Source organism: Pempheris klunzingeri, chromosome 4 (genome assembly GCF_042242105.1).
Source record: "Pempheris klunzingeri isolate RE-2024b chromosome 4, fPemKlu1.hap1, whole genome shotgun sequence".
Lineage (NCBI taxonomy): Eukaryota > Metazoa > Chordata > Actinopteri > Acropomatiformes > Pempheridae > Pempheris > Pempheris klunzingeri.
The window spans coordinates 27,798,232-27,812,161 of NC_092015.1; the positions used below are offsets into that span (position 1 = coordinate 27,798,232).

Genomic DNA, 13,930 nt, shown 5'->3' on the forward strand with positions numbered 1-13,930 from the left:
TGTCCCCGCTTCCTGTGTCTTTCAGTGTAAATCCATTAGCATTGTTCACACTAATGTGTTTCGTGCTTCTCTGTATATTTTGTTTATTATGCCCACCTATTGTGTTTGAGGCCGTGCTGCAGCGTACTAACTTTTAAAGCCCAACATCTTGTGCTGCGTGATGTACAGGCCTGGGCTGTGTTGTGCTGCGCTGCGTGGGCGTGTTGCTCGCTGGCTCGTCTGTTTCTCTTCCTGTCTCTGAGTCGAGCAGTTGCTGAGAGAGGATCTCTCTATGGTTGGAAAACTTGCTTTCACATCTCTGTGGTTGAAAGCTAGCAAGTGGTTTTGTCACAATAAATGCCCTTAAGAAGACAGATTGACTCCATGTGTGTTAATTAGGTGTGTCACCGTGTACATCTTAACTGTTGCTATAGCTGAAGTACAGGTGTTTTTCCAGGCAGAAAACGGCTGTGATGTGTTCCTGTAATGTGAGGTTTGACCAGTGAGTGGATGCGGCAGCTCGGAGGGAAACAAACCAGTTTGGCTCTCAGCAGCCTGTATTTAGTTCGACCTTTTTTCTCCTCTGTTTTCATTACTTATTCTCATTACTCATCGTCAAGGGACATTTTCCTACAAAGACTTGTTATTCAGCCCACACTGCTCTGTGCACTCACAGGTGGAGAGCCAGGAAGAGTTTATGTGTTGGTGCTGTCGGGCAGTGAAACAGCTTCATCACACGGACCGAGGGAGCGGTGACCACGGTGGACGCGTGAGGCCGATATTGGCCTTTTAATATCATTCTGATACTCAGGGCTGATACTGGAGGTTGTTGTCCTTATTGATTAATTCAGACCAAAGATATCCAGTTTACTGCCATAAAGGAAACTAGAAAATGTGATTTTGAAGGTTTTGCTTAAAAACTGCCTTAAATGATTAATGTTTTCTGTCAATTGATCAATCAGTTATCTCATTCAGCTTCACTGGCGTTAGCCGATCTGTGTCATTTGCCTTTAAAGTTGTGGATGAGATGCAGTTTGATGACTGTAGCTTGCAAGCTGACAACAAACAAGCAGGAAGTGTAGCACAGTTTTAAAAGTTACACAATGTGGGCATTTAATTAGCAGATTCCAGTAATACCGTGTATATTAGACTTAATATATATAACTTTTGCAATATTTAGGCCAACAAATCACTAAATAAAGTAAGTAAAATAAGTAAATACGTAAATAATTCAGTACATCAGCAGTGGACTTAAAGCGTTAGACCTTCATGTTAGAAGATCAGATTTACAGAAAATATATTCAAACAGCTAGCAGAATGAATTATATATGAAAAATCCACATGACTGAAACAAAATGAGAGACTTTCATTTTTAGGTCTTGGGTGGGGGGTCGCAGTGGGGGGGAAGGGGGGTTGTTTGAAGGCAGGTTATTTCTTGGATCCCACTTCCTCCCTGCTTTTCTTCCCTGAGCTACGCTAGGCTAAACTCCTCACTAGAACACTGAACACACACAGATAAAACTGATGTTAGTCTTTTCATCTGTTTGTCTGATGGTTAGGCTTTAACTGCTCTTACACACTGTACAAACTCACCAGTGTCTTGGAAATAAACACAAAAATAACAAAACCTCTGTATTATCTCATCTGTATGTTCCAACCCAATGACTATTCTACATTCAGATCAACTTTATTACCCCACAGGGGGAAATTCATGTGGTCCAATGCTCCAGACCTTAAAATCCACAGTAGAAACAATGCAGTGCACTATAGCTCACAATATGACCATAATAAAACACATTAGATCACACCGAGACAGTCAAATACATTCAAAAACTGATCTACAAATGCAAAAGTGCAAGTGAGCAGCTAAGAGAGCAGGTGATTAACCCTGCGTGTTACACAGGCTGAGATCATCTGCTGCTCTGATGCCTCCTGTACGTGTAGGTGTAGGTGCCATCTTCTGCTCCAAAGCTAAATAGTGTCTTTGGGAAAGGGGATTTGACCACCAGCTTTAAATTCAAACTAAAAATGTAGGAATCAAAACTAGCAGAAGCAAGATGTGCCAAACTGGGGGCTTTTCTGACTCATATTATTGAAATATGTCAGCTCTCTAAGTGTCCCCCCAGTGCTTTTCCGAGACCCAGTTTCTGCACAAACCAGGGTACATCAGCTAAAGAAAACATGGCTCTGACGATATTTCTGTTGACAGCTTGATTTTATGCTGCGACTGCGACTGCTTGAAGCTACTGACTTCTGCTCTGCAGCATTAAGCTGAGCAGAGTGTGTGGTGGTGGTGGTGGGGGGGTGGGAGGGGAGGGGGTGGGGGGGGGTTGTAAGCGTATGCAGAATTGCACCATCATCATGACGACTGAGGGTCTGGTGAGTAGCTTTGCTGAGGCTTTGGTGAGGCAGCTCTGCTCCCAGCTGGCCTAACTGATCACTCCCTGCTTTAATCAGCAAACCTCAGGCCGGGCTCCTCGACCATCTGCCTGCTCAACAGACTCGGTTTGATTTCTGTCATGATTCAAACTGAAATTAGTTTGCTCTCGAAAAGGCTCCTTGCTGTGTTTACATGGGATCCTCCTCGAGTCCCCGCTAACCTCTAATCAACATGTTTGACTCAGCTCAGGACTCGCCTTGTGAAACAACAACCCACAGCGATGGAAACCCTGAGAGGCAGTGGCAGAAAAAGGAAATGTGGGCTGTCACAGGGGAATCCATATAGATACCTTTTGTCTGTGGTGGTTATTCTTACTTTAAACTGAGTTACCTACAACCACTTTGCTTGTTTGCAGTTACAGTTGTTGTCTGCGATAGAAAAGAATCCCCCACACGAAAGGCGTGAGTCCAAAACAAACCAGAGGTGAAACATGTGGAGCGAAGGTCATTCAGTAGCAGAGAATCACGTCATGAACAATTGTTTCAAAAGCAGGAAATTATACTGTAGAAGTCATAACAGAGACAGAAAAACCTCCTCGCCAATTCATTTAGGAGCTAAATACATGTTCTTAGAGCCATGTCAGCTCCAACATCATTTTTAGATCTGAAAGAAGAACCCTAGACTTTGAAGAGGCACAGTGACAGTGACAGGTGATGTGATCAGGGTTCTTGAGTTAAGATTGAGACAAATCACAACTAGTGGTGGAATGAAGTGAAAAATGATGGTATTTATCAGGTAGTTACTCCAGAATATCCTTTCAGCGTGTTATAATTCAGATGGTCTGTGTGGTTATGTTGAATGTAGCTAATGGTTTAGCATTCTGCTAATCATAGCCAAAGGGAGACAAACAACAAACACACACAATCAGTGGAAACTGCTAACTTCTTTTTCCTGCTTGTGTCCATGCCTGTGCTGCTGGCTCAGGACGGAGAGGAGGGAGGTGCAGGAGGAGAGGTGGTCTTTTCCAGAGAACCGCCTCCCCAAAGTATAAGGTCTAACGAACGATGCTACTCATAACTCACAGCTCGACTCATAGTAAGGAAGAAAAGTCAGGATGTCTCCGAGTCCCATAAATAACTTCATGGAAGTGCAAAACCAAATCGTTTGACTAGTTTTATGTCCCACATGTCAGAACGCAGTTCTTAGTTGCTAATTATTGCTCATCCTTGTAATTTCCTGTAGTTTTTACAGAATGTCTGCTTGAATTTATCAGCAGCCCAAAGAGACCCAGAGTGGAGAAGATTTACCGCACCGTCGAGCCTGAGAACACTTGTTTATTGAGGCGAGTTAATACCACACGTCTCTGTGTGATAAAGTAAAGTCTCATTTAGATTCAGTAACTGGTTTCACCCCATTTAGCAGCAATAAGTGAACACTAACAGTGGTACTTGCTTCGTTTCACACAGTGTTGTGGAGGAACTGTGGCTCAGTCCTCGATATGTATCCGCTTCAGCAGAGTGACGTTCATTTGCTCCCAAGCAGGGGTTGCTTGTACCAGCTCTGGACCTTGGACTGATGTGGGCTTTCTAACTTGTTTTGGTTGGTTGTCATATAGCGTGACCCTGTTTTGCTTCAGCTCTTGTTTGATGTGATCCTGCAGGATTCTCTCATACAGGCCAGAATACCGAGGCCTCTGCCACCACATGCAGAGGTTTCACCGGAGAATGCAGTATTTTCTTTTCACCAGTCGTAGAAGTTGCTGTGCCAGCCACAATATAGCTATACGCTCCAGCCTGTCCGTCCTTGGGAGCTGGATCTCTCCTTCACTGTGGTGCTCCTGGAGGTTTCTCTTTTCCCACTGGGTTGTTTGAGTTTTTCCTTCCCGAAGAAGGAGGGTCATAAAGGGCAGGTGATGCCTCGGACTGATCCATTGGCCTCATCGACTGCTGGACTCTTTATTAGATTGTTTGTTCGCTTGCACTTGTTTATTTCAGTGAGCTTTGTAAAGCACTGTGAGACACTCTGTTGTGATATTGGGCTATACAAATAAATTGAATTGAATTGAATATCCAGCTGTGACTCATCCTATCATTGAGCACTGAGATTCCTGAGAATCATTCAATCATTCAATTCTCACACATCTTACCAAACCATCCTGACTAAGACGTCCTGTTGATTTTGGTGTTTCTGTGACTTCCTGGATGATTGTACACATCTTTCTTGGACACACGATGTAAACATTGCCTCTTGTGTAGAGATAAGTGCCATTGTTTCTGCTTCTGATGTTTGTTATTTGGTAAAGCCTCCAAACTTTAGGATTTACCTTTAGGGCCACTGTCAGACTGACGTGAACAGTTATTGTTAGATATTTTCTAATGACTACTTAATGTTGAAGAATTATTTGTCTATGGTTCAGCCCTGTCAAGCTCTCCATTCTCACACCGCACACATGCAGTTTAGAATAATAACGATGACTTGTGATTTAGTGCACAGGAATTTTGAAATGACAACTGTCACTAGCAGATGTTATCAGCTGTAGCTGGCTAGTTAATCACGCTGATGTTAGACACATGAGTCAGTTGAGCTGAACATTTGAACAATGAACAGTGTCGACTGGTTTGGAACAAGAATCCCGTAAAAAGGTCTTAAAGGTGCACTTGGTGTCTCCGTACATTATACCATGCTAAAAGACAGAGACTGCCTCTTTCACAGCACACATTTGAACTTGTCCCAGTAGGAAAAGCACAGGTGTTGTTAATAACATTAGCGGTGGCTCTGTCCCAGTAAGCTGTGACAGTGAGCCAGCCTGCACAAGGCCAGCGGCCTGAAACTTAAGCAGCTAAATGGAATCCAGCCATCATTCATTTGATTATCTTCACCTGTGCTTTTCCTACTGTGACGAAGAGGCCCATGGGACGACCGCTTCATGGAGAGGCGCAGTCAAAGGCCACTTGCGTCGTGAAATCAGTTACTGAGAGCACATTAAACATTTATTCTACTTGCAATGTCTTTAAAATGAAAGTCACTTCTGCTGCAGCAGTTTTTTCCAGCATTTCCCTTTTTTTCTCTTGAGATATACATTTGTCATGACAAATCGCCTCTGCCGCTTGTACTTACTGGTCAAATTCATTAATGCTGTCTAGTGATACACACAATCTACATAATAGAATAATACTGCAGTTTCATCATACACGCACTTTAAGCAGTGTGGACTACATGTGTGGTCGTCTGTATTTCATATCTCTCACACATACAAATTACATTTGAGTGAGTATTTATAGCTGACGACACTGTTGTCTTGCACACCGACTAACATGGTGACAAAACTGAAATGTTCTATGTATCACAGGACACACTTCTCCTTTCCAATTCTTTCTTGTGGCTGTGAAAGCCTGATGTGTTTCAGGCGTCAGATCGTCATCAACATTTGGTGTTACCTTTATTTCCTTTATGTCTGGATTAATTTACTGTTTGCCAGTGTGTGGGTGCGTGTTGGAGTGTTTTAACCCTTTAACCTTCTGCTCAACCATATGGTAGAGCACATTTTGACTCACTAGATCTTATTGAAAACACGTTTTACTTACGACATCTCAACCGTTTGGTAGAGGCCAATATTTCAAAAAATGTGGGGTCTGTTCCCAAGGAAATAAAATATATAAAGAATACATTTTTTCATTGCTTTTTTCTTGGTGAGGACGTCAAAGGGTTAAGGCCTGCTCTTCCTTCGATAGATAGATAGATAGATAGATAGATAGATAGATAAATGATAGATGGATGGATACATACAGACATACGTACCATAGCAATGGTATGTAGGTCTACACCTGTGGGACACAGTAGCTTCATAAAGCCTGAGCATCCTCTAGCACGCCAGCGGACTCTGATGTCGCTGACTGTTTCTCTGTGGTCACAACTGCTGCTTGCTGAGCTCTCTGTGGTGAAGATGCTCAGAGAAGTGTGGGCGTTTTTTTTTCTTGGTTGACATGATTTTTTTCTTGTGTACAAAGCCAGTTTTACTTTGACATTTGTGGTGATGCATGTGATACATCAGTGGAGTCAGGTCTGTAAAAGCCCACCTCATCCTGCCTGCTTGGTGATTCACTCTAAAAGGGTTTCCGTGGAGGGCTTTAGTGTCCTGTGAAGGCCCTAATCATGTTCCAAAGGTTGTTCCAAAACACTGAATTCACAACATATTCACCACCATCAGCTCAAATCCCAAACCATCAGAACTGGTGTAAAAGCCCCATAATTGTCAAGGGACATACCAACATCTGTTAAGTCATGTTTTAGGACAGCATGCTTTTATGGCTCTTTTCAGCAAACAATATTTTATGAACATGTTGAAATGTATGTTTCTTTCTTTAAAAAATACAGTTATATATATATATATATTATATTAGTGTTAAAGGCACGAGCAATAGTGTTCGCATGAGTACATGGAGCCACGTGGAGGCAGGACTGAAACTCTTTAATAGACACACATGAGACAACTACTAAATCTTTAAGCTAAACAACATGTCAGCAATGTCTGAAAACAAAGCAGCTAAACGTCTATTCTAAATTATATACTGGCAAAATATATCTGTAAAATTGGTTAGAATTTACTGTTTGAGTCTCTAAAGCTGCATCAGTCCAAAGCTAGGAGGAAAACAAACACCTCCGCTCCATTGTTATTAATGTGCAGGCAAATTGTAGCTCATCTCCATCTAATAGTCACTTTCCTTTGATATGCTGGTAAATGCTCCACTATAAGTAGATGCACCTTGGTCTGTCGTGTACATATACAGGTACTGTATAGTGGTTTTCATCACAGCTGACTGCTGCTGGAAACAGGATTGTTTAGACGACTGAGACTGAATGAGAATACATTTTTTGGGTTGTAGAAGCGAATAAAGCAGCTTTTGGGTGACCGTTTCTCTACAAGCCTTTTTCACATTACACATTTGATTGTAATTGTAATTGAAATATATATAAGTTGAGCTTTAAAGTAACATTAACCATTGACCTTTATCTTTCAATTTTTGTGTAAAATAGTGTCTATGGTCAAAATTATTAATACAGATCATTGGCCCACAATATAAGCAAATCATAAATATTTAGTAAATTAGCAGCCACCTCTGAAGACCTGTAATAATGAGATCCTCATATACCGTCAACATGTAGTGTTTGATGCGCACACACACACACACACACACACACACGGCTCTCTGTAGCACCCCCACCCATCCCTTCCCAAAGGAACAACATCTCACCCCCGTGCTGAGCAGGCAGCTGCCCCCCAGAGATGAAAACCACATTAGCATGTTCTCGCTCTTATCTTCTGACTGGCAGCTAATTAGATTCTGTGGCTCTAATATGAATAATCTGATGTGCCGCTCCCTCTCCTGCTTATCGGCCGAGCCTCCAGGTGTTGCTGAGGTAAGGACACGTGGCGATGAACGGATAAATCCCTGTTCTCCCTGCTTCTTTCTTTATAAACCGGCCTCTAATCTCTGTTAACGCATTACACACCCAAATGGCAAATGGAATCCTGTGTAATTGCTGTGACGAAATGAAAACTGAGACATTAGTCTTAGCCAATATTAGCCAGTAGCTGCAACCTTTCGTTGTATGAATACGTTGAGCACTCTTTTAGGAGGGTTGTAAAAAATACTGGTCTGTGACTGACCAGAGAAGCAGACAGTAAAGACATAGTTGACAACAGCAGATCTCGCACTGTGAGGTTCTTCACCGGAGACGTAACTCACTGCAAATAGATGAACGCGCCTTTGACAAGTAACCGGGAGTCGTTAGGTGCGGTTAACACGAGTCATTCTCCACAGAGGAATCTATGTTAATGTCTTCCTACACATGCTATGTTTCATCTTCCACACCTCTCTGAAGGAGCTTACATTAAAACTGATGCTTCCTCCGACCTGTGATCCATATTGTTCTTTCCCCACACCTGCGCTCCGCTCGCAGCTCGTCTCTCTCAGTTCCTGTAACTTGTGACAACTTACAGTTACTCACTGAGACACTCCGGCATTTCAGATCAAAAGGCGGGAGTGGAAAGAATGATAGAAAGTCACCTTGACATACAAATACGTTTTATTGGAGAACACAACATAATGACTTATTTTAATCAGAGACGCTGTAAACACGCACTAAATGTTGTGGCAGCCCACCTGAGAGACGTTGAGAGATGTCATGCTTGGCAGAAACGTCTGCTGGTGCGTTTAATGACCGACCAGCAGACGCCATCACGCTTAAAGTCTCGGCACAGTTAATGTCAGGATCAACAGTTATGCATCGTGCTATATTTGAGGGTTAAAAATAAAATGCATTCCCTCATTTGTAGCACCAACGCAGACATGCATTCACATTTTAGAGCATTAAAATGTCCATTTCTGTAATTCAGTAACATTATTCAGCAGCATCACAGCATGTTGGTAGACTGAGTGTCTCATTGTTTCCAGCAGGCAGCCATTTTCAAAAGAAACACCTCTGATGAAGCTGATTTAAAACAAAGCATTTCTGACTTTAACAAATGTTTAGACATTTTTGCAATCACAGAAAGTATAGTTTGTTACCTCCACCTCTGCCGAACTCTCAGCTCTGTTGGTGAGAGAAAAAAACTGCATTTCCACTTGACATTGTAATGTTTTTCTTCTGTCTGAGGCAACGCTTGCTGAATTTCTGTTTAGATATTCACGTAAGCCAGTCAAATGCTGAATAATTAACCAGTTTTCTTTTTCCAGTGACATTGTTTGTGCCCAACTCCAGTGGCAGTTCTGTTCAGTCAACAACCTTTTCCATATTATTTCCTTTTCCTTGAAAGCCCTCGCTCACACCTCCGTCAGAGTTTCCACATAGGTGTGGATGCAGAACAGTTCTCCTTTTATTTACCATCTGCCGCCAGAGAAGCCCGGGGACACGAACTACGATAAAGGGAACAAGATCAGTGTGTTCCTCTGCTGCTGAGCTCATCCACAAAGAGAAGTCTCTTCTCTGGGTGTCTCATCGCCGCATTGCACTTACTAAACTACACACATTATAGGTTCAGGATGTAGATGAGTCACTTGTAGGTGAGAATTACCAGCGTTGTTCAGGACATAATTAGATTTTTATGTCTTTCTCTGTTGTGCTCTCTCACAGGCTGAAGGCTCTGGTGTCAACAGGAGGCCGGAGTGTGCAAGCAGCATGTGACTGGTAAGTTAAAACAACAAGCACCACGTATACAGTACCTTCACCTGCACACAGCTCAAGTCAGGGGAAAAGTGTGTGTCACAGCGCCCTCTACTGTGCAAAGGCTGTACACAGTAGGTGCTACGAGATAAGTTGTGATTTTCTGGTTTATTTGTTTTCTATTTATTTTTTTAAAGATCAAATCGTCTTCCTTTGAAATCACTGGCAACAAATTGAACAAGAAACACATTAAAAAGCCAAAGTTTAGGCCAAGTTCCTCTCAATAGATTGGATTTGTGACCAGCCAGTTACACACTGTGTGACAAATAGCCCTGCTCCTAAAACAGTGCCTGTTACCACCTATATGGAGGCGCTGACACGTAGAAAAATAAAGGCATGTTGTTAGGACTGTGCTCACAGCACTGTGTTTCCTGGATCCCGTTCACCCGTGTCCCTCCCCAGGCTGTTCTCCCACGTGGATGACCCATTCCTGGACGACCCTCTGCCCAGGGAGTTCGTCCTCTACCTGCGACCCAGCGGACCACTACAGAACCAGCTCTCCCACTTCTGGCAGCAGAGCCGGGTCACTTGTGGCAAAAACAAAGCCCACAACATTTTCCCCCACATCACCCTCTGCCAGTTCTTCATGGTGAGCTAAACTTCAGCTGAGACGGTTTTATGAGAGCTGGTTAACGGCCATTGAAGCTTCTGAGCTCCAGATGGAGAAGAGCTGGACTCAGGTCACATGATTCTCCTGTTTCAGACATGCACCTCATTATATTAATGTTAAGACATGTCATTTTCCTCACCTCCTTTGCAAAAAGACAAATAAAACCATTTTAATACCCAAAACACACTGCACATTTGTAAAGGTTAAAACACAGTGTGTGCATCTTCGAGGTCCAACAAATGTTCTGAGTGAATTTTCATTCTTCATAAAACATTTGCAGAGTTTGGATCTCAAACGATTTAAAGCCCGTTTTGTTTACACTGTAAACATGTTAGTAGTTAGCAGTCCTCTTCATTAACCCTGTCAGCTGCACTTTTCTATGGATTCAAATGCATATTAGTCACAGTCCCACAACTTGTTCTTAACATGTTAAGAGCGTGCTGGTTTTTCACACACTGACAGCACAAAACAGGGTGAACGGGAAAAAGAAATAAGAGAATCTTTCTGGTAAATTACAGAAATGGTTTAACCCGACTTCTCAGCAGCCAGTGGAAACTTAAGACAGTCACCAGTTCAAACTGGACCGATGGCCAAGTGTCTCTGAAGGATGTGAAATTAATGTCAGAGAGAATGTGTTGAAAACATGTGAAAGATTATCACATTAACAACATGTTAACAACACTTAAACAACACATTTGTGTGTGTGTGTGTGTGTGTGTGTGTTGTCAACATGTTGAATAGTGTGACTACTGCAGCAGTAATGTGTATCTCATAACCCAGGCACCTGCACTCATGCACACACTAATAAGACAGGGATGCACTCTTTAAACCCAGTCATTCATTCACAGCACTGTTAGAGGTCAGAAACTCCACAGGGAGCCTGCTTCCTCTCATGCACCAGACCAACCTTTGGACGCCTACGCCTGACTGACAAAGAGCCAGTACTCTAACAGGAAGATAAAGTGAGCAATGTTCCATATTTTAGGTCTGAAAAGGGCTTAACTCTCCGTTCACCCCTCCTCCTCCCACACAGTGTGCAGACCACAAAGTAGAAGCTCTATGCGAGGCCCTCCAGGCCACCGTCCAGCAGTGGCGGGGGCGATTCCCCAGCCCGCTGCCTCTAGAGCTCTACACGTCCTCCAACTTCATCGGCCTCTTCGTGGAGGAGCAGGTGGCCGACATCCTCAAGCAGTTTGCGGCCGACTTCGCCACAGAGGCCACCAGGAAGGCGGGTAGGAACCACGAGTGTTGCTTCATGGTCATTTTCACCGTGTGTTGTGTGGTTAGCAGCGTTCCAGCGGCCAGCTGTGGCGGTAAATACCTGGTCAGGATGGGGTCATGGTCGGGATGGGGTCATGGTCGGGATGGGGTCATGTCAGGTTATTGAAGCGCTCACTCAGTCGGTCACTGAAGCCTTTTTTAAACACAGGCGAAAACGAGACTGACTGCCAAATAGTATTTCAGGCAGCCAAGTGCCAAATCAGATTAGAGCCGTGGTGTTAGCGCTAATGCTCTGTCATATTTCTGTTTTATGGTAAAGACACAGATTAGAGCGTGTCATCCAAAGCTGATGTGGAAATGTTGAGCGGTGTCGGTTTTGCTCAGCAGGTTTCACCTCTGATGCTGTGTGCAGTTTTACCCTCCTGCAGCTTCTTGACGGGAAGATTTCTCCCTTTTGTACAGATAACAAAAGTTGCAGATGTTGTACTTTCTCACCGTGAATAATTTGTGTGACACGCTTTGCTGCATAAAACAAAGTCCCGTCTCATCTTTCACCTCCAGAAGTCCACGTGGAGCCTCACAAGAAGCAGCTCCATGTGACCCTGGCCTACAACTTCCCCACCAATCACCTCCCATCGCTGGAGAAACTGGCCAAGGGCATCGAAGTCAAGCTGGGCTGTGATTGGCTGGCAGTTCTGTTCTCCCGTGATATTCGTTTTGCAAACCACGAGGTAGCTGATTCTACTAATTCTGAGGTCACAGAAACGTATTAACAATCAGCATTAGAGCATGTTGACACGTGATTATTTGTCGTAAATGTCAATAATTGGCTCTGCAGACCCTGCGGGTGATGTACCCCTACATGCCTCAGAACGAGGACGAGCTGGAGCTGGTTCCTGGTGATTTTGTCTTCATGTCTCCGGTGGATCAGAGTAGCACCAGTGAGGGCTGGGTGTACGGGAGCTCGCTGGCCTCCGGGCTGTCTGGCCTGCTGCCTGAGAACTATGTCAGCCTGGCTGATGAGTCTGACACCTGGGTCTTCCATGGGTGAGCACAAGAGCGGTCCCAAACAACAGAGACAGATAGAAACCACAGATTTCAGTCTTAAGTCCATTCTAAGCGGCTATAAGTTAGTGTCTCTCTGAGGTTTCTCTGGAGCCGTACACATCTTAGTGATAGTAAACATCTACCGCTGTAATATTTGGTGATTATATCCTCTAAAAGTCAAAGTGTAGGCATTTCAAAATGATTCCTTTTGTGCACAATTAATAAAGCTCCTTATTTGCAAAGTTAAAAAAGAAATGTGAAAAGCAGCCTGACTGTGTTTTCTCTTGGCGCCGCCCTCAGGACAAACATCACCTGTTTTTTAGCTCTGTGACAAAGCTGTGTAGTTAATATTATGATTATGATATCAATAATGTGATCATAATAATACACTAAACTGTATTTATAAAAACGAAAAAGAATAAAACAAAGTAAAAGCTATTAAATGAACACACTCCAGACACAAAGAGAGGAAAATGATTTAAGGAGCATTAAAGGAGTCGATGCTGCACTGCTCCGTGGGTCACCTTTCCTCAGCCGCTAAAAGAAAGATCTGATTTACCGTCGTACTGTGTCTGCTCTCATCCATCACAGCTCCCACTCGTTCTTCAGCTGTGGGCCCAGTGACAGGACCAGTAAGGACAGAGGGATGTTTGATGGGCTGCTGGACGGCCGACGCCCCGACAGCACGAGTCCTGGAGACGCGCCCACCCTCAGTCTCATCTGTCATCCAATGCAGGTAGCTGTGGGTCCACGACTACACAAAGAATCAGCTCCTATTTTTAAATCCGGGTTCGACATGTGTTCTATTATCCATACACACTTCCACACAGCTTTGTAATGTCATGCTGCCTTTTCCCTCCAGCAGGTCCTGCGGATCAGTGGAGGTCACTCTCGGCAGCCGAAGAGGACGCTTTTTGTCTGTCGGCACGGTGAGAGGATGGATGTGGTCTTTGGCAAACACTGGCTCTCCCTCTGCTCTGACAGTAAAGGTGAGAAACTAGAAGTGATTAGAAAGCTCTCCTCCTCAGACTGCTTCATGGCACTCTGAAGAAATCACCTCACGTCTGAGAGCTTGTGTGTGTTTGTTGCTCTGCAGGAAGATATGTCCGGTCCAATCTGAACATGCCCCCCAGTTTGCCGCTGTGGGGAGGACAGAGAGATTATGACATGGACGCTCCGATCACTGTGTTCGGATCCACGCAGGCGCGACTCGTGGGTGCGTCACCAGTTAAGATGATAAGTGCTGTGGCTACATCCTGTATAGGAGACGTCTGTGTGTGCTAAACATGTGCTTTTCCAGGTGAGGCCCTCTTAGAGAGTAACACGGTGATAGACTGTGTGTACTGCTCCCCCTCCCTGAGATGTGTTCAGACCGCACAAAACATCCTGAAAGGTAAGAAGAGAGAAAATATCTCCAGCATTCACTCAGCGATCCTTAACTTGATTGTAAGAACATGAAATGGAAATTC

The 13,930-nt window shown here is 43.8% G+C and overlaps 1 protein-coding gene across 1 annotated transcript in view; it reads left to right on the forward strand.

Annotated features, from left to right (window-relative positions):
* The window catches only part of ubash3bb (ubiquitin associated and SH3 domain containing Bb), a 40,265-nt gene that overhangs the window by 21,851 nt on the left and 4,484 nt on the right, over positions 1–13,930 (forward strand). Inside the window, exons 2-10 of the mRNA XM_070829384.1 lie at positions 9,494–9,547; positions 9,986–10,172; positions 11,227–11,425; positions 11,976–12,145; positions 12,253–12,461; positions 13,053–13,197; positions 13,327–13,450; positions 13,558–13,677; positions 13,762–13,854. Of these exons, the coding sequence (XP_070685485.1) occupies positions 9,494–9,547; positions 9,986–10,172; positions 11,227–11,425; positions 11,976–12,145; positions 12,253–12,461; positions 13,053–13,197; positions 13,327–13,450; positions 13,558–13,677; positions 13,762–13,854 (1,301 nt within the window). The remainder of the gene's footprint in view (positions 1–9,493; positions 9,548–9,985; positions 10,173–11,226; positions 11,426–11,975; positions 12,146–12,252; positions 12,462–13,052; positions 13,198–13,326; positions 13,451–13,557; positions 13,678–13,761; positions 13,855–13,930) is intronic.